The 20718-nt window shown below is 41.2% G+C and overlaps 1 protein-coding gene across 1 annotated transcript in view; it reads right to left on the bottom strand.

Moving 5' to 3' along the window:
- TMEM38B (transmembrane protein 38B) overlaps positions 1-20718 on the bottom strand; it is a 266479-nt gene that overhangs the window by 192487 nt on the left and 53274 nt on the right. The window contains exon 2 of the mRNA XM_053702612.1: positions 8070-8226. Within this exon, the coding sequence (XP_053558587.1) occupies positions 8070-8226 (157 nt within the window). The remainder of the gene's footprint in view (positions 1-8069; positions 8227-20718) is intronic.

Genomic DNA, 20718 nt, shown 5'->3' on the forward strand with positions numbered 1-20718 from the left:
AAGGGCAGGCTCTAAACCTACTAGAGTGGGGATAGTGATTTCCACAAAGGTAAGAAGCTCATTATTCTTTATAGTTTCTGATATACCCACCAAACGCAAATTGTTGCGTCTGGATCTGTTTTCAAGATCTTCTAGGCGCTGATGTAATATAATATTTTGAAGATTCAAATCTTCCATTTTTTTTTGCGTTTGTAACGGATGTATCCTCTAACTCAGAGACTCTCTCTTCTATTTCAAGCATTCTCACTGAGAACTGTTTAAGTTCCTCAGAGATGTTATCTACGCCTTTCTGGAGACTTTCTATTTTTGGTAGAAACAGTGAAGAGATTTGTTGAACTATAATATGAGTTTCACTCATGTTCACATTCATACCTGGCGAGGCTGGTTGGGCCGTAATTTGTGTTTCAGGGTTTTGTTTAGCCCTTCTATCACTTGTTTTACTTTTTGAGGTCATTTTAAATGACTCTAAGTATTTATCCATACAATTCGTTGAGCATTCGCTGTAGTATCAACAATAGTTTAGAATATTTAAAAGGGAGCTAAGCGTGTCTATGTATTTTATAATTTTTACTTTGTATTCCCCTGTCTAACCATCATGACTGATGGTGCAATGGAAGTGTAAAAGTGAAGGACTGTGAGCAGTGCTTTAGTGGTTGTAGAGAAGTGAAAAGGGAAGGATCAATAATTACAGGGGTGAGGTGATGTGAGGAGAAAAAAAAAAAAAAAAGTGTATTATTGGCTGTGCTTAGAAAGGAGTGGGATCAGTGCCTTAGTGCTTGTGCTGGAGTGAGAAGAGGCAGGATCAATAAGTGTGGAAGTGAAGTGATGCGGGGGGGTAAAAAAAAAAATATATATATATATGTGTATATATAATCAAACAAAAGTGAATCAGTGACGGATGACAGTCATGGTGGAGACAGGGAGATGAATATCAGATGATGAATGCGCTTGCAGATTTGTTTACTCCCTTTGAGCTAAAAAAAAAAAAAAGGGAAACAGTGCTTCTAGTGCCTTTTTAGTACAACTATAAATATGATGCCCCTTTAATGCTTTAAATTCGACACCAACTAAGAACTATTATATCGTTGGTGACAGTATGAACACAATATACCAGCCCTTCTCTAAGTGAGTTATACCCAGCCTCCAGGGATTTTAGTTAGATGGGGTAACAATTTAACCATACAGTCGATTTTTAAATGACCAAATGTATACAAAAGAACAATCTTCACCTCAGTATCAAAGAAACTGAATGACACTGTGAGTCCTAGGTGTGCAGAACCACAATCCAGAATATCACACCTGAAGTATAGTGGAAGAGTTACCTAGTAACTCCCAAAGCGCCCAGAGTCAACAAAGAGGGGTAGAGTTAGTTTTCCACTTTAAAACTCAACATGCGGCCCGGTCCAGTATAGCCCAGAATACTCAGTTCACATTTGACCTTAGAGAAAAGTAACAGTACCTGACCCAGTTCAGGGAGATGAGTAAACTTTACTGACGATCAGAACCAGGAATCAAAGCTTTAAATTTCAGGAGCGCACCAGAAGCTCCTCTTGCAACACCCTTGGGATGAAGGTAGAGAACAGAGCAGGCCTGCCTCAGCAACCAGATGAATCCAAGGGAAGGTTGAACCAAGCAAGGGGAAGATGCGGCAGTCGTGGCAGGTAAACCCCCCTCTCGCAGCACCGGTGGGAGGGGAGGGAAGGAACACTGTTCCTGTGTATCCAAGGCAAGGAAGGGCAACAATGCCAAGGGCCGTGGCAGGTGAGCCCCCCCCCCTCTCGCAGCACCGGTGGGAGGGGAGGGACGGAACACCGCTCCTGGTCTCCAGCACAGGCTCCAAAGCAGAAGCACAAAGTATCGCTCGTGAGTTTCAACACAGTTCCCGGAGCCACTCCTATCGATCCACAGGCAGGCAGCCACTCAACGCCAGATGGTGAGTTCAATAACCAGGTGCAGATCTCATCCAAGGCAGAGGCACACCAGGTAGAGAAGAAACAGAGCGGTGCCGATATGTGTCAGATAGCTCTCCCCTTCTGCAGCAGCGGTAAAGGAAGAAGGACACCGCACCACTCCCGAGCACGCCAAGCAGCGAGAGGATACGGCAACACCGGAGGCCGCAACAGGTAAGCCCCCCCTCTCGCAACACCAGTGGGAGGGAAGGGACAGAGCGCCGCTCCTGCTCTCTAATGTCGGCTCAGAAGTGGATTGTATCGAGCCGTATTTCAGCACAGGGAGCCATTCAGTGTTTTCACTTAAGCCTGGCGTGCCACAAGTAGGAAGCGCTCCATACGAGGCAGTGTATAAACATGGGAGTGTAATCCAGTGTGAGACGTACAGTCAGGTTGATTTTACCCAGGTGCTTCGCTCCTATGGCTCTGGCAGAGAGAGGGTTAACCGGCTTCCGGGCTAGATTGTATCTAGATTTGTATCATGGGTCCGCCATAGGATTGCTGTCAGCCCCCCTCCCAGTGTGTGGGTAGCAAGGGGGAAAGTAAGTCTCTGGTTAAGTGTTACTCTAGCCCAAAGGTGGTAGGGGCAGATAGAGACTTACATAGGTATAGCACATAAGGAGAATCTCAGTCCTTCAAGCATTTTGTGCGGTGTTCTGGCACTGCTGGAGTATCGGTAGCAGGATATTACTGCTAGGTGAGCCGCCTTAGGTCCAAGGTTTTCGGCACAAGCTTTTCTCTGCCAACAGCTCACTGGGAGTCAGAGAGCAATCGTTTGCGTGACCTTCTGCTATTGCTCCTCCCCCGGAACTCTCCAAGAAAGATATTTTACCTCAAAAGTTCCTCAGTAGCCACATCCCATTGTAAAGGATTTCTTAGCAGCATATTAGTATGTCTGTCCCGGGACAGCTGAAAGGATGAGCCTTGTGCACTCTCATGTTATTTCCCTATTCAGTGTAACAATGACATCTCATGAGAGTTAAAGGGACATAATACTCATATGCTAAATCACTTGAAACTGATGCAGTATACCTGTAAAAAGCTGACAGGAAAATATCACCTGAGCATCTCTATGTAAAAAAGGAAGATATTTTACCTCACAATCTCCTCAGCTCAGCAGAGTAAGTTCTGTGTAAAAAGTTATACTCAGCTGCTCCCAGCAGCAGGTAAAAAAAAAAAAAAAAAATGAAGAAATGAACAGCAGCCAATCAGCATAAGCAGTGCTGAGGTCATGAACTCTTTTACTGTGATCTCATGAGATTTCACTTAACTCTCATGAGATTTCATAGTAAGCTGTATAGGGAAATAATATGAGAGTGCACGAGGCTCATCCCCTTAGCTGTCCCAGGACAGACATACTAATATGATGCTTAGAAATCCTTTACAATGGGATGTGGCTACTGAGGAACTTTTGAGGTAAAATATCTTTCTTTTTTACATAGAGCTGTTCAGGTGATATTTTCTAGTCAGCTTTTTACATCTATGCTGCATCACTTTCAAGTGTTTAAACATTTGGGTATTATGGCCCTTTAAGTCAAATCTCATGAGATCACAGTAAAAGAGTTCATGACCTCAGCACTGCTGATTGGCTGCTGTTCATTTCTTAATTATTTTTTTTTACCTGCAGCTGGGCAGCAGCTGAGTATAACTTTTTACACAGAACTTACTCTGCTGAGCTGATGAGATTGTGAGGTAAAATATCTTCCTTTTTTATATAGAGATTCTCAGGTGAGATTTTCCTGTCAGCTTTTTACAGTTATACTGCATCAGTTTCAAGTGATTTAGCATATGAGTATTATGTCCCTTTAATTATGCAAATCTACCATGCTGACTGGTTCTTTAAGGGGGGAGTCATATTATTATATAGGTAGATATATATTATACCAAAATACCATCAGATATATATTGAAATGTATTTATCTATAAAATATTTTACCAGGAAGGATACAAAGATTTCTCTCGTTTTCAAGTATGTCCTGGTATGTCTATGTGAAGAACATTGGAATGTGAAATATTCATAGTTTCATGTTGGGTTAGAGCACATGAGAATATGCAAGCGATATTCTAACTTCGGCTTTTTACACTCAGGTTAGCGCGTGAGCGAAAACAGTTTACTTTTAACTCATAATATAATCACAAACCGACGAGCACAAAAATCTTACTTCTAGCGCAATTAACACTCGAGGGGGAGCGTTAAGTAGCACTCCACTTGTAATCTGGCCTTTAGTTTTTAGACCTGGCTAATGCATAGTGTTTTAGGTATTAACCATAGTGGATAAACAAACTAAGCTTGTAAAAAATAATAACCAGCCAAGCTGGGGTATATGAACCATAGACATACATTTATGTATACTAGATCCTACAGCATACTAATCACTAAAAAAAAAAAAAAAAAGATAGGGACACCATTTAAAATTAGATGAACCATTTGGAGAATTAAAACCAATTTAAGACATGGTTTAAGAGCAAACAGATCTCTATAGATAATTTATTGGATTTTCTTTTTGGTTTAAGAGCAAACAAATCTCTATAGATGACAATTTATTGGATTATTGGAAAATAAAAAAAAATTGTAAAATGTAGTAAGTTTAAAACTTTTAAACATACTTTCCTTTTAAACTTTAATTATGGAGTTACACTAATTGTGTATCTTGTAGGAGATCTTACAACTATTTTTTTCTTTCATTAAATTAAACAGAGAAAGTAATGCATGTGATAAAAATATCAACCAGTAGATGGCAATAGAAGCAAACAGTTTAATATAAAAATGTTACCATATCCGCCACTTATTCGTAAAACACAGCCAAGCAAGGAGTACACAATACATTACACTTACTAAACAGGGATACAATTCAAATACAGGAAACTGTAAATTCACAGTACAAATTAGCTATCAAGAACTGAAGTTGAAAACATAACTCTTACTCTGTACATTCCAGCAAATATTTATTTTACATATCGGGACTTCACCTAAAAGTATGTTCTAACAAAAAACTAAAAGTCATTTAGACTAAAGTCTGATCATATCTGATCATTGTAATTGCTTGCTACTCTATGAGAAAACGTATGAAGTTATCTAAGTTTACAAAGTACTTGAAGACAGATTTTAATTTAAAGGGACAGGAAATCATTTTTTTTTAGATACAGCATACAGTTTTAAACAACTTTCCAATTTACTTCTATTATCTAATTTGCTTTATTATTTAGGTATCCTTGTTTTGAAAAGCATAGCTAGGTGTTTGCTTATAAAATGTTCAGCCATTAATCAGCAAACAGCACCCAGGTTCTGAGCCTACCTAGCTATACTTTTTAAAATAAGGATACCTAAATAATGAAGCAAATTAGATAACAGAAGTAAACTGGAAAGTTGTTTAAAATATTATGCTCTAGCTGAATCATAAAAGAAAAACATTTGGGTTTCCTGTCCCTTTAAAAGTGAGCACTTATTGGCGATGCAATTTATTTCATGGTGCCATGTTTTGAGGCAACTTACACATATATATGATACTGGTTTTCTAGGTTCCCTGAACCACAACTTTAACATAATATTGATTTTAAAACACTCATATGGGTTAAAAAAATACTCCTACATAGATTAGCTCTAGACAAAAAAAAAAATCAATGCTAGATAAATATTTCTAAATTGAAGGAATTAATGTAACCTTTATTATTCTTGATTTAATACACAGTAAAACTTTTGAAATCCTACAATACTATACCTCCCAACATTTCAAAATTCAAAAGAGGGACACCACCCCCGCGGCAAAAATTTGAAATGTGGTGGGCGGGGGCGGGGCTTTAAAAAATCTGCCACTGTTCGTTACCCTGGTGTTAACACTGCTCATCGAATAAAACTGAAGGCATGCTAGTATTATCACCAGGGGTAGAAGTCATCACTACCAGGGGTTAGAGGTCATCATTACCTGAGGTCAGAGGGTATACAGCCTTCCTACTCCTACTTAACCCACACACCATTACTTTTCCACAAGGAATCTAACAGGTAAATAACCCTGGGAGAGAAAAGCCAGTTGCTTCAGAGTATGTGCCCAATAGAATAAAAAAAAAAAAAAATATGCATGGGGCAATGCGGGACAGATGGCTAGCAACCCGGGACAGACCCCTAAAATCGGGACAGTTGGGGGGTATGCAATACACAAATTGATCAAATATATAGAAAAAAATGCAAGGACAAAATATCTAGTGAGTGAAATACAATTCATGAAACCAGCTGTGTGTATCTAATATCATTACAAACACATATCTGGTAATATCACAATGACACACATTGCACTGATAAGACAGTTTTGAAAAGAAGCATTTTTTGTAATATACACGCATAAGCAAAAAGGCTTCTAATAAAAACTATAGTTGTTTCAAAAGTGTATTTAAGTATCCTCCCTGCACAAGCATTTTAAACACAGCACTTGCAAAGCCTAAGGTGCTTGTATCATCTGGTAATGACTCAATTTGTTAATTGCTGACATGATACAAGCCCCATTAGTGCTCTGAGCAGCTGCAGTATTTAAAACGCTGTGTTTTTTTTTTATTGCACTGTAGCTTGCATATAACTATGTGTTTAACCCCCTGCAATTTAGTAAAACACAAAGGTAAAGTCAGCTCCAGAGCAACAATGCACTACTGGAAACTAGCTGCACACATATGCATCTTCTCATTGGCTCACCCAATGTGTTTAGTTAGGTCCCAGTAGTGCATTGTTGCTCTGGAGCTGACTTTACCTTTGTGTTTAACTATGTTGCAGGGGGTTAAATACATAGTTATATGCAAGCTACAGTGCAATAAAAAAAAACAGAACATTCATTTTTACATGTTTATGTTCCTTTAATGAAGAAACCACAGTATGAGGAGTTGAAAGCAATTACCCAGCAAAGAAACCTTGTCTAGCTACAGACAAAACCACCTGCAGTATAAATGTAAATGTTTATAACATTTAATATAGTTGGATAATGCTCTATACCAGGGATCATTAATTGTGGCCCTCCATTTTACTAGAAGCATGTTTTACTAATTTTAAAGGGACATTGAACCCAAATTTTTTCTTTTGTGATTCAGATAGAGCATGCAATTTTAAGTAACTTTCTAATTTACTCCTATTATCAAATTGTCTTCATTCTCTTGGTATCTTTATTTGAAAAGCAAGAATGTAAGTTTAAATGCCGGCCCATTTTTGGTGAACAACCTGGGTTGTTCTTGCCGATTGGTAAATAAATTCACCCACCAATAAACAAGTGCTGTCCAGCGTACTGAACCAAAAATTGGCTGGCTCCTTAACTTAGATGCCTTCTTTTTCAAATAAAGATAGCAAGAGAATGAATAAAAATTGATAATAGGAGTAAATTAGAAAGTTGCTTAAAATTGCATGCTCTATCTGAATCAAGAAAGAAAAAATTTGGGTTCAGTGTCCCTTTAAGTCAATTGCAAAAAAAAAATGCTTCTATTTAAAATTTAAATGCACCACTGCACATTTAAATTTTGACATTTCTATACCTTTAAAGGGACAGGCTACAATATAATTTTTATTGTTTAAAAAGATACCCATTCCCCAGTTTTGCATAACTAACAGTTATATTAATATACCTTTTACCTCTGTGATTACCATGTATCTAAGCATCTTCTGACAGCCCCCTGATCACATGACTTTGTATTTATTATCTATTGACTTGCAATTTAGTCAATTAGTACTATGTTGTGCTTATTCTTAAATAACTTCTCAGGCATGAACACATTGTTATCTATATGGCCCACATGTGCTAGCAGCCTCCTGTTGTGAAAAACAAATAATAAGAGGCGGTCTATAGAGCCTTTGAAACAGGCAAAAATGTAGAGGTTTAAATGTTATAAAGTATATTAATATAACAATGTTGGTTGTGCAAAGCTGGGGAATGGGTAGTAAAGCCATTATCTATCTTTTTAACCAATAACAATTTAGTGTAGACTGTCCCTTTAATGTTACTATTAGATTTGGTACCAAGTGGTAAATACTTTTTTCTATAATAATCTATAGTAAACCTTGTAGCACAAAAAAAACTGACTAGAAAGGTTTTTTGAAAATAAATGATATGATAAACATTCACTAGATTTCTAAGTGTGTAAACAACTTACCAGATTACAGATGCAAAAAAAATATTAGTGCTATTTGAAAGAACTGCCACAGGTGGTTCTGCAAGCATAATGGAGGATAAAATTCCACCACCAAAACAGTAAAGCATGGCGCTAAACCATGATGCCATAGGACTCCGTAAGGCTACATCCACAGCTCCTAAAAAACAGAGATCAAGATCAGCCTTAAAGGGACATTATACACTAGATTTTTATTTGCATAAATGTTTTGTAGATGATTCATTTATATAGCCCATACAGTATTTTTTTGTTTTTTTTAATGGATAGTTTTGCTTATTTTTCAATAACATTGCTCTGATTTTCAGACTCCTAACCAAGCCCCAAATTTTAGAGGAATACTGACGTATACCTACTCCAGCTTGCTCCTGTTTGTGTAAAGGGTCTTTTCATATGCAAATGAAGGAAGAGGGAGGGAGTGTCTGCTATTTCCCACTTGCAGTGGGTGTTCCAGTAACTTTTTAAACAGAGCTAAACTGGAAGCTTCTAAGTAAGTTTTTAAATGGTTTTATACTGGATTTTTATATCAGTATCTGTTCATATTATTCTTTATAGTAGTGTCTATTACGTGCAGTTATATGAAAATTGGTGTATACTGTCCCTTTAAATAAGAACAATAAAATAAAAACTCTAAATTACAAATATCAACCAAACATTTTATATAAAAATCCCATTAATACCAGAGTTTCGATACAAAATGACTATAACTTTTATAATTTAAAAATAGATGATAGATAATGGCAAAATTTATATAAACCTTAGAGGAGCCAGCAACACACTTATTGTAAAGGGATATTAAACAGTGCTCCTTTGGTAAACACAAAATATGTTATCTCCTGACACCGTCTCCACTGCTGCTCTCACACATGGTGGTCTTCACTTTAGCCATACCCCTAGGCCAGATGAGAAACGTGGCGGCGGTGTTGGAATCCTGCTCTCCCCCTCCTGCACTTATCTGTAGCTACCTCCAATCCCATCTCTCTCCTTCTCCTCCTTTGAAGTCCACTGCATTCGCCTGTTCTCCCCCCTCTCCCTCAAAGTGGCAGTCATCTATCGCCCTCCTGGACCAACCTCCCATTTCCTTGACAACTTCCCCGCCTGGCTTCCTCACTTTCTCTCTACAAATATACCAACCCTAATTCTTGGGGACTTCAACATTCCCATTGACAACCCGTCTGCCCCTGCTGCCTCTAAACTTCTTTCACTCTCATCCTCATTCGGTCTCTCACAATCCACCCTATTCCCTACCCACCGTGATGGACACTCCATCGACCTGGTATTTTCCTACCTCTGTTCTATATCTGACCTCACCTGTCGCCCTTTTCCCATTTCTGACCATCACCTGGTCACCTATATTAATGCAACAGCTAAACTCACTCCTCCATCCCACCCCCGCACCTGTAGAAATCTACATGTTGTGGATCCGCTCCAATTTTCAAAAATTATTCAAGATCTCCTTCCTCACACTTCCACTATAACCTGCCCTGATCTCGCAACAGCCCACTATAACAAAACGCTGTCCTCTGCACTAGACACACTTGCACCTCCCCAGCTGCGCAAAACATCACACCGTCAGTTGCAGCCCTGGCACTCTCAGCAAACAAGCTATTTGCAAAAATGCTCCCGTACTGCTGAGCGTGTTTGGAGGAAAACTCACTCCGAACCTGACTTCATACACTATAAGTTTATTCTTCGTTCATACACTTCTGCCCTTCACGTAGACAAGCAAACCTACTTCTCTTCTCTTATATCTACTCTTTCCTCAAACCCTAAACGACTCTTCTCCACCTTTAACTCTCTTCTCTACCCCCTCCATCTGTCTTTAGTGCTCAAGACCTGGCAGACTACGTCTTAAACAAAACACGTACTATCCAAAGCAACATCCCAACACCAACCTGCAATATTCCATCAACAGGCCCAGTTACTCCCTCTGTCACCCTCTGCATCTTCCATCCAGCCACTGAGAATGAAGTTTCTTCCTTACTATCTTCCTCACGCCTCACTACCTGCCCGCTCGACCCTATCCCTTCCCATCTAATACCCTCCCTATCTTCCACCCTCACTCCTGCTCTTACCCACATCTTCAACCTATCTCTCTCTACCGGCTCATTTCCATCTTCTTTCAAACATGCAAAAGTCACTCCCATAATCAAAAAACCCTCCCTCGACCCCAATTCTCCTGAAAGCTACCACCCCATATCACTGCTTCCACTAACATCAAAACTCCTTGAAAAACTAGTTTACATTCGTCTAACCCATTTCCTGTCTGCCAACTCCTTGCTTGACCCCCTGCAATCCGGATTCCGCCCCAAACACTCAACTGAAACTGCCCTTACCAAGGCTCTCTGCTAAAAATATTGGACACTACTCTATACTCATCTTACTTGACCTCTCAGCTGCCTTCGACACAGTTGACCACCCCCTCCTCCTACAGACCCTTAGCTCTTTTGGTCTCTGTGACACTGCCCTTTCCTGGATTCACTCTTATCTTTCTCACAGGTCTTTTTCTGTATCATTTGCCAGTGACTCCTCCTCTCTAATGCCTCTGTCTGTTGGAGTACCTCAAGGATCTGTTCTGGGTCCTCTACTCTTCTCCATCTATACTTCTTTGCTGGGTAAACTTATCAACAGTTATGGCTTCAAATATCACCTCTATGCTGATGACACCCAGATCTACCTCTCCACCCCTGCGCTCTCTTCATCTGTCCTTTCTCATGTCAGCGACTGCCTATCTGGTATTTCTTCCTGGATGGCCTCTCACCACCTAAAGATTAACATGTCCAAGACTGAGCTCCTTCTTATCCCCCCCTCAAGCTCTACACCAACTTGTGACTTCTCTATCCCTGTTGATGGCATCACCATTTCCCCATCGCCCCAAGTCCGCTGCCTCGGAGTTACACTTGACTCAAATCTATCCTTCGCCCCCCATATCCAATCGTTTTCTACATAATGCCTCAACCATCTACGCAACATTTCCAAGATTCAATCTTTCCTGTGCGTTAACACCACAAAGCAAATAATCCACTCCCTTGTTATTTCCCGACTTGACTACTGCAACAACCTACTTACTGGCCTCCCTCTTTCCCGCCTCTCCCCCTTCAATCCATCTCAAATTCCTCTGCCAGGCTGATCCACCTTTCCCGTTGCTCTTTATCTGCTGCACCTCTCTGCGAGTCCCTTCATTGGCTCCCCATACACAGCAGAATTAAATTCAAAATTCTCACCCTTGCATACACCGCTCCCCTCTACCTATCCTCTCTAATCAACAAGTATACTCCAGCCCACCCACTAAGATCCAACAATGACCTGCTCCTTGCATCTGCGACTATCACCTCCTCTCATGCTAGACTGCAGGTCTTCTGTCGTGCAGCACCTATCCTCTGGAACACTCTCCCTCGTGCCGTCAGGCTTTCCCATAATCTTTCTTCTTTTAAATGCTCCCCGAAGACTTTTTTGTTCAGAGAAGCCTACCACCCAACTCAATAATATTTCTCTTACCTAACAACATTTCCCTCATCTAAGTCTGCATTAACATCTTTCTCAATCTTGCAGCCCTCACCTCCTGTTTCTCAACCCCCCTACCCTTCTAGATTGTAAGTTCCCACGGGAATAGGGTCCTCAATTCCTCCTGTATGTGTTTGTAAATGTTGTCCTGTGTCTTAGAAGTTTTATATTATTGTTTCATTTAAATGAACTGTATCAATGACAGCGCTGCGGAATATGATAGCACTTCAAAAATAAAGTATAATAATAATAATAATAATAATAATAATAATAATAATAATAATAATAAAATAGTTAACGTAAACCTAAAAAGAAACAAATTGTGTAAAAAACAGCAAACAGCTTACTTTTTTTTCTTACATAATGAGCACTTCGAAATTCTCATTGTAGCAACTGCACCCAGTGTGATATTGGAGCTGACATCTTTGAAACTTAGGTTACATTCTGACTGATCTAGGCATGAGCAAATCTGACTCCCTGTTATCTATTCTACTAAGAAGCATAGAAGTTTTATGATATCAAAGTAAGATAAACCTTCCAGCACAGGCCCCCTCCTCCTTGTAAGGCTGTGACAGAAGTACAAATGTAGTGTAAAACAAAAAGAAATAAAAAGGTAAAATCCATTTAAAATGATGAATAATACATATTGCAATGATTTATATTAAAGGGATAGTCTAGTCAAAACTTTAATGATTCAGATACAGCATGCAATTTTAAGCAACTTTCTAATTTACTCCTATTATCAATTTTTTTGTTCTGTTGGTATCTTTATTTGAATAAGCAAGAATGTAAGATTAGGAGCCGGCCCATTTTGGGTTCAGCATCTAGGTAGGGATTGCTGATTGGTGTCTAAATGTAGCCACCAATCAGCAAGCGCTACCCAGGTGATTAACCAAAAATGGGCCAGCTCCTAAGCTTTACATTCCTGCTTTTCAAAAAAAGATACCAAGAGAAGGAAAAAAAATTGTTAATAGGAGTAAATAAGAAAGTTACTTAAAATTGCATGCTCCATCTGAATCATGAAAGAAACAATTTGGGTTTCATGTTCATTTAAAAGTAGCCACATAAGACACCCAAGAAGTCATACATAGCAGTATGGAAGCTAACACGTGGAGCACAAACAGCACAACAAAATATGTGAGGGCAGCATTACTATCTCCAAACTCCATTAACATGCCTGCTTGCACAGATTAGAAGAGGACACCATATTTATTTTTAAGGTACTGGAGCTGCTTTATCCATACAAAACAAAAACAAACAAAAATTAGCACCATGCTTGGAGTTTTATTTAAAATGGAAGTTTATTTAATTTGATCAATTGTTTTTAACTCAATACCTTTTTCTCTATAGTGTAGAGAAAATGTATTTTTTCTATGCATTCTTTAACCTATGACCCTCCAAATTATACATTTTTAGAAAAAAATGAAGAGGTTAAACGTTAACCTCAAATAAAATTAATATTAAAAAAAAAATCTTAAAATATTGCTGACTTGTAGCTCACAGAAGAGCACGGTTTCCTTTTTATTATGATGATTAGTGATGTCGCGAACATAAAATTTTGCGTTCGCAAACGGCAAACGCGAACTTCCGCAAAAGTTTGCGAACGGGCGAACCGCCATAGAGTTCAAAAGGCAGGCGAATTTTAAAACCCACAGGGACTCTTTCTGGCCACAATAGTGATGGAAAAGTTGTTTCAAGGGGACTAACACCTGGACTGTGGCATGCCGGAGGGGGATCCATGGCAAAACTCCCATGGAAAATGACATAGTTGATGCAGAGTCTGGTTTTAAGCCATAAAGGGCATAAATCACCTAACATTCCTAAATTGTTTGGAATAACGTGCTCTAAAACATCAGGTATGATGTTGTATCGATCAGGTAGTGTAAGGGTTACGCCCGCTTCACAGTGACAGACCAAACTCCCCGTTTAACGCACCGCAAACAACCGCAAACAGTCCATTTGCACAACCGCAAACTCCCCATTTGCACAAGGTTGGATACCAAGCTAGCCATGTCCCGTTCCTTGTCCTCACTGATGTCATTGAAGGTCTCTTCCTCCACCCAGCCACGTACAACACCAATGGTCTCCGAAAGGTGACAACAAGCCCCCTGGGATGCCTGCTGTGTTTGGTCTTCCACCTCCTCAAAGCCACCTTCCTCCTCTGACTCCTCTTCTTCAGACTCCTTTCTCTGCTTTGCCTCTCTTTGCGTTATTATAAGGTGTGTTAAGTAGTACTATTCCTATCAGTTTAATTAATCCCTGTTACGTCCCCTATCAGGGGACGTGTATATGGCATCGATTTTAGGAACCGGGAGATGGAAAAAGATGCTTGGTCGGACCTCCTACTTCAAATTTGGGGCACTGCGTGTGCAATCTAATGTGCCCCCAGATAGGAGTGGTGTGTTAAGTAGTACTATTCCTATCAGTTTAATCCCTGTTATGTGCCTTTTTTTTGGTTTGGTTTTTGAAGCCACAGTGCAGCATCAGAGGCCAGAAAAATTAGGCATGTACACATGCCTGAAAAATTAGGTATTGTTGCAGCCGCTGCTGTAGCAGCGGCCAGAAAAATTGATGTTTGTTTCCCAGGCAGAAAGTGCCCTAAAACATTGCGGCTTGAACCTTTGTTGGTGGCGGATAAGTCACGCAAGTCATCCGGCATTCAGAGATAAAATACAGCAGCGTGTGGACCATTTTTAGCCCAAGGCAGCTCATCTCATCAGGCCTTTTTTAGTCGAATGTATCGCCCACTGTCAGTCCCTTCGGGATGCATCCCTCATTCATCTTAATAAAGGTGAGGTAATCTAGACTTTTTTGACCTAGGCGACTTCTCTTCTCAGTGACAATACCTCCTGCTGCACTGTCTGACAGGACACTTGAAGTGGGGCAGGCCAGAAATTCTATCGCAAATTCTATCGCAAATTGGGATAGCTCAGGCCACAGGTCAAGCCTGCACACCCAGTAGTCAAGGGGTTCATCGCTCCTCAGAGTGTCGAGATCTGCAGTTAAGGCGAGGTAGTCTGCTACCTGTCGGTCGAGTCGTTCTCTGAGGGTGGACCCCGAAGGGCTGTGGCGAGGCATAGGACTTAAAAAGCTCTGCATGTCCTCCATCAACAACATGTCTGTAAAGCGTCCTGTCCTTGCCGGCGTGGTCGTGGGAGGAGGAGGATTACTTTCACCTCTTCCCCTGTTAGATTCCCGTTGTGCTGTGACATCACCCTTATACGTTGTGTAAAGCATACTTTTTAATTTATTTTGGAACTGCTGCATCCTTTCCGACTTGCGGTAATTCGGTAATATTTCAGGCACTTTATGCTTATACCGGGGGTCTAGTAGCGTGGACACCCAGTACAGGTCGTTCTCCTTCAGCCTTTTTATACGAGGGTCCCTCAACAGGCACGACAGCATGAAAAACCCCATTTGCACAAGGTTGGATGCCGAGCTACTCATGTCCCGTTCCTCGTCCTCAGTGATCTCACTGAAGGTATGTTCTTCCCCAAGGCCACGTACAACACCACGGGTACCAGATAGGTGACAACGAGCACCCTGGGATGCCTGTTGTGGTTGGTCTTCCTCCTATGACTCCTCTTCCTCACAATCCTCTTCCAGCGTTGCCGCAAGTCCAGCAAGCGATGCTGATAAGGCTGTTTCTGGTGGTGATGGTGACCACAACTCTTCCTCTTCACGCTCATCTACGGCCTGATCCAGCACTTTTCGCAGGGCACGCTCCAGGAAGAAAACAAATGGTATGATGTCGCTGATGGTGCCTTCGGTGTGACTGACTAGGTTTGTCACCTCCTCAAAAGGACGCATGAGCCTACAGGCATTGCGCAGGAGCGTCCAGTAACGTGGCAAAAAAATTCCCAGCTCCGCAGAGGCTGTCCTAGCACCCCGGTCATACAAATAGTCGTTAACGGCTTTTTCTTGTTGGAGCAGGCGGTCGAACATTAGGAGTGTTGAATTCCAACGTGTCGGGCTGTCGCAAATCAAGCGCCTCACTGGCATGTTGTTTCGCCGCTGGATATCTCAAAAGTGTGCCATGGCTGTGTAGGAACGCCTGAAATGGCCACACACCTTCCTGGCCTGCTTCAGGACATCCTGTAAGCCTTGGTACTTATGCACAAAGCGTTTTACGATCAGATTGCACACATGTGCCATGCACGGCAAATGTGTCAACTTGCCCAAATTCAATGCCGCCACCAAATTTCTTCCGTTGTCACAAACCACTTTGCCGATCTCCAGTTGGTGCGGAGTCAGCCACTGATCCACCTGTGCGTTCAGGGCGGACAGGAGTGCTGGTCCAGTGTGACTCTCTGCTTTCAGGCAAGTCAACCCCAAGACGGCGTGACACTGCCGTATCCGGGATATGGAATAGTACCTGGGGAGCTGGGGGGGTGCCGTTGATGTGGAGCAAGACGCAGCAGCAGAAGAGGACTCAGCCGAGGAGGTTATGGAAGAGGATGGAGTAGGAAGAGTAGAGGAGGTGGCAGCCAGCCTGCCTGCCTGCAAGTCGTGGCGGTGTCACCAACTCCTCTGCAGAGCCACGCATTCCATGCTTGGCACCCGTCAGCAGGTTTATCCAATGCGCAGTGTAGGTGATATACCTGCCCTGACCATGCTTTGCAGACCAGGTATCAGTGGTCAGATGGACCCTTGCCCCAACACTGTGTGCCAGACATGCCATTACTTCCTTTTGCACAATCGAGTACAGGTTGGGGATTGCCTTATGTGCAAAGACATTTCGGAAGGGTACCTTCCACTGCGGTGTCCCAATAGCTACAAATTTTTGGAACGCCTCAGACTCCACCAGCTTGTATGGTAAAAGCTGGCGGGCTAAGAGTTCAGACAAGCCAGCTGTCAGATGCCGGGCAAGGGGGTGACTTTGTGACATTGGCTTCTTACGCTCAAACATGTCCTTGACAGACACCTGACTGTGGGCAGATGAGCAGGAACTGCTCAAGGCGAGACACGGAGTGGCGGATGGTTGAGAGGGGGCAAGGAGGACAGCAGTGGTTGACATGGCTGAAGATGCTGGACCAGGAGGAGGATGGCGGCTTTGAGTTTGTGTTCTGCTTGTACTCATGTGTTGATCCCATAAGCGTTTGTGATGTGCGATCATGTGCCTTCGCAAAGCAGTTGTACCTAGGTGGGTGTTGGACTTCCCACGACTCAGTTTCTTTTGGCACAGGTTGCAAATGGCATCGCTGTTGTCAGAGGCAGACACACATAAAAAAATGCCACACTGCTGAGCTCTGCAATGACAGCATTCTGGTGGTGGCAACATCATGCGTTGATTGGCGTGCTGTCTGGCTGACCCCGGGTGCCGATGCATGCTGTCTGACTGTGCCACTAGCTCCTTGCAACGACCTCCCCATGCTTCCAACTCGTCTCCTCCTCCTCTCTGTCTCCCCATCTGAACTTTCCCCCTGTTCTTCTTCTCTTCTAGCGGGCACAGACGTGACATCCACGGACGCATCATCATCATCAACCGCTTCACTTGTATCTGACAACTCAGCAAAGGAAGCAGCAGCGGGTACAACATCATCATCATCACACCGTACGTCCATGTGTGTAATGCTGCCTGACTGAGACATATCCCTGTTATCTACATCCTCTGGCAATAATGGTTGCGCATCACTATCACTCATTTCTTCCAACTGATGTGTAAATAACTCCTCTGAAAGATCAAGTGAAGCGGCTGTGGTGCTAGTGTTGGTGGTGGCGGCAGGCGGGCGAGTGGTAACTTGAGAGGTGCCCGAAGCTAAGCTGGAGGAGGATGGTGCGTCAAGGTTCCGAGCGGAAGCTGTAGAAGATTGGGTGTCCTGTGTTAGCCAGTCAACTTTGTCCTCAGAACTGTTCGAGTTCGGGGTACGTGGTCTCTGAACACTGGGCATTATTCTAGGGTCAAAGGGAATCACAGCACCACGACCACGACGGCCCCTGTGGGGTGGCCTGCCTCTGCCTGTCATTTTTTTTCTCGATTAGTGGTACTATGCGTACAAGCTACTGTGACAACAGATATGAGTGGCACTGTGCACTGGCAGAAGTTGGCAGAGTAGACGCTGTAGGCCTGACACACGCTTGCAGACAACTAACTGCTATTCATTCTATTACAGTAAAAAAAATATTTTTTTTTTAAATGTACACTACTGTTACACCAGATATGAGTTGCACTGGGGTGACACTGTGCCCTGGCAGGCACTGAAACGCACACGTGTGAAGGAAACTGAATGCTATTATTTCACAGTCAAAAAACAAAATTTATGCTTACCTGATAAATTCCTTTCTCCTGTAGTGTAGTCAGTCCACGGGTCATCCATTACTTATGGGATTATAACTCCTCCCCAACAGGAAGTGCAAGAGGATCACCCAAGCAGAGCTGCTATATAGCTCCTCCCCTCTACGTCATACCCAGTCATTCGACCGAAACCAAACGAGAAAGGAGAAACTATAGGGTGCAGTGGTGACTGGAGTTTAATTTAAATTTTTTAGACCTGCCATAAAAAACAGGGCGGGCCGTGGACTGACTACACTACAGGAGAAAGGAATTTATCAGGTAAGCATAAATTTTGTTTTCTCCTGTTAAGTGTAGTCAGTCCACAGGTCATCCATTACTTATGGGATACCAATACCAAAGCTAAAAGTACACGGATGATGGGAGGGACAGGCAGGATCTTTACACGGAAGGAACCACTGCCTGAAGAACCTTTCTCCCAAAAACAGCCTCAGAAGAAGCAAAAGTGTCAAATTTGTAAAATTTGGAAAAAGTGTGAAGTGAAGACCAAGTTGCAGCCTTGCAAATCTGTTCAACAGAGGCCTCATTTTTAAAGGCCCACGTGGAAGCCACAGCTCTCGTAGAATGAGCTGAAATTCTTTCAGGAGGCTGCTGTCCAGCAGTCTCATAGGCTAAACGTATTATGCTACGAAGCCAGAAAGAGAGAGAGGTAGCGGAAGCTTTTTGACCTCTCCTCTGTCCAGAATAAACGACAAACAGGGAAGAAGTTTGTCGAAAATCTTTAGTTGCCTGTAAATAAAATTTCAGGGCACGGACTACGTCCAGATTGTGTAGAAGTCGTTCCTTCTTTTAAGAAGGGTTAGGGCACAATGATGGAACAACAATCTCTTGATTGATATTCCTGTTAGTGACTACCTTAGGTAAGAACCCAGGTTTAGTACGCAGAAACAAAATTAAGGTGTAACCCAAGGCGCCTACCCTAAGGAGGCTAGGTGTATAAAATGTGTAATCTAATTAAGATTCAGTGTAGTCTAAAAAATGTTTTTAATACATAAATAAAAATGTTTGACAGATAAAACAAATATACATATAATGTCTCAGGTATACATACAATGCTTCATGGATCCATGATAAATAACAGAAAAATAAAATCAAGTAGTAAATAGAGTAAAACAGTAAAATAATCCAATAAAATGCAGTGCTAAATAATACAATATCAGCGAATGATATAGTTCCTGACAATCTTGTTTGGAAAATCTCTGATGGATAAATAAGGTGTGAAGAGAAAAAGTGTAAAAAACTCCTCTGATTGTGTGGGTGAAAGAAACTTCAAAATGTGTTCTAAAATATAATAAAAAAAAATCCTCGAAGAATGTATCTCAAAAAAATCTCAAAAAATATATATAGCTCTCAAAAATATTTTCCACAGAAGTGTGTTCCAAAAAACGGTGAAAAAATGTGAAGAAAAATAATAAAGAAAAAATTTTGGTGAATAAGTGGAGTGGAAAGTCTAAAATAGTTCAATTGTTCCAGTTGCTGAGTTTCCTAAATCCCAGTGGAAAGTATAATCGGAGTGTCAATAAAGGTGTAGAAAATAAATTGTCAGTAATCCTTTATTCCTGAAAATCCTTAGCCATCAATCCAATAAAAAATAAAAAATATGCACAAAAGACAATAAATAAGTGCAAAAAGACAAAAAAACAAAATCAAAAAATAAAAAATTAAAAATGAAAAACAGAGAACAGTAACCAGCTGGTCAACGCGTTTCGGCCTGTGCTAGGCCTTTCTCAAGACTGGTTTTAGTATACTGGTGGTGGCCTTATATAGTTTGTTTGACCGGAAGTGATTTATTACTCACTTCCGGTTTTCCGGATTTTGCTATCTTGTTTTGGGGCTGAATATAATGTACAGTTGTGTGTAGTTTCCTTATTTTAGTGTAGAATGATAATAAATTGTGACGTTCTATAGTTTAGCAAGATATCTTTTGTTATTAGCCCTTTCTTAATACCTCCGTGGGAAACGTGACGTCACTTCCGGTCTAGGCAATTTTTACGATCGATTTCATAGATCGTGTATGCGAATTGGGTTCATAATTCTATTTGGGTCTGTATTTCTATGGGGAGAGTGGAATCTATAAATCTCTTATTTTTCATATCGATTTTCTTAATGTTGGTAAACATGGGTCCGTAATGGGACCGACCTGATTGGTCATGACGTCACGGTCTCGGGTTGGCGCCTTTGATTGGTTCTGAAACGGGGGGTTTTCCTAATCCTGCCTTACTATTGGTGTGCAAATAGCCGTAATTTTAAAAGCCATATTTTTACAGTCTGATGTTTCCTTAAACTATTGAAATAGGGGTGCTTTAGTACCAGTACAATAGTATTTTTCTAATGTGTATCTTCTAGGTATCCAGGTATCTTTTTCGTTTTTATTTGTTCAACATAAAAAAACTGTCAGTAGATTTTAAATGAACGTAGTATTTTGGCAAATTGTAAAAATGTTATCTTACGAAAGATGCACTTTAATTAACAGCGTAGTAGGGATAAATGATAGTATCTTATACTTTCTTTCTGATGGTGAGAGACACATGTTTTTTACGAAAGATGGATATTGATTATCGGCATAACAGGGGAGGGGGGTAGTTGTAGCTTCTTATTTTCTTTCTAATATTTAGGGGCATAGGAGGTTTGAATACTTATGAGATCTAATTAAGCGATTTTTCTATATATTAAGCCAATTTTTTAATTCCATACTTATGATATCTAATTAAGCGGTTTTTCTATATTAAGCCAATTTTTGGTGATATAGAGCCAAGATGTTAGTGTGCTATCTGCCTGAAGGGTTCAGCATAATAAAGAAAAGGAGTCAGTAATTCCTCTAATATGGATATGTGAATT

This window comes from Bombina bombina, chromosome 2 (assembly GCF_027579735.1).
Source record: "Bombina bombina isolate aBomBom1 chromosome 2, aBomBom1.pri, whole genome shotgun sequence".
NCBI classification, from domain to species: Eukaryota; Metazoa; Chordata; class Amphibia; order Anura; family Bombinatoridae; genus Bombina; species Bombina bombina.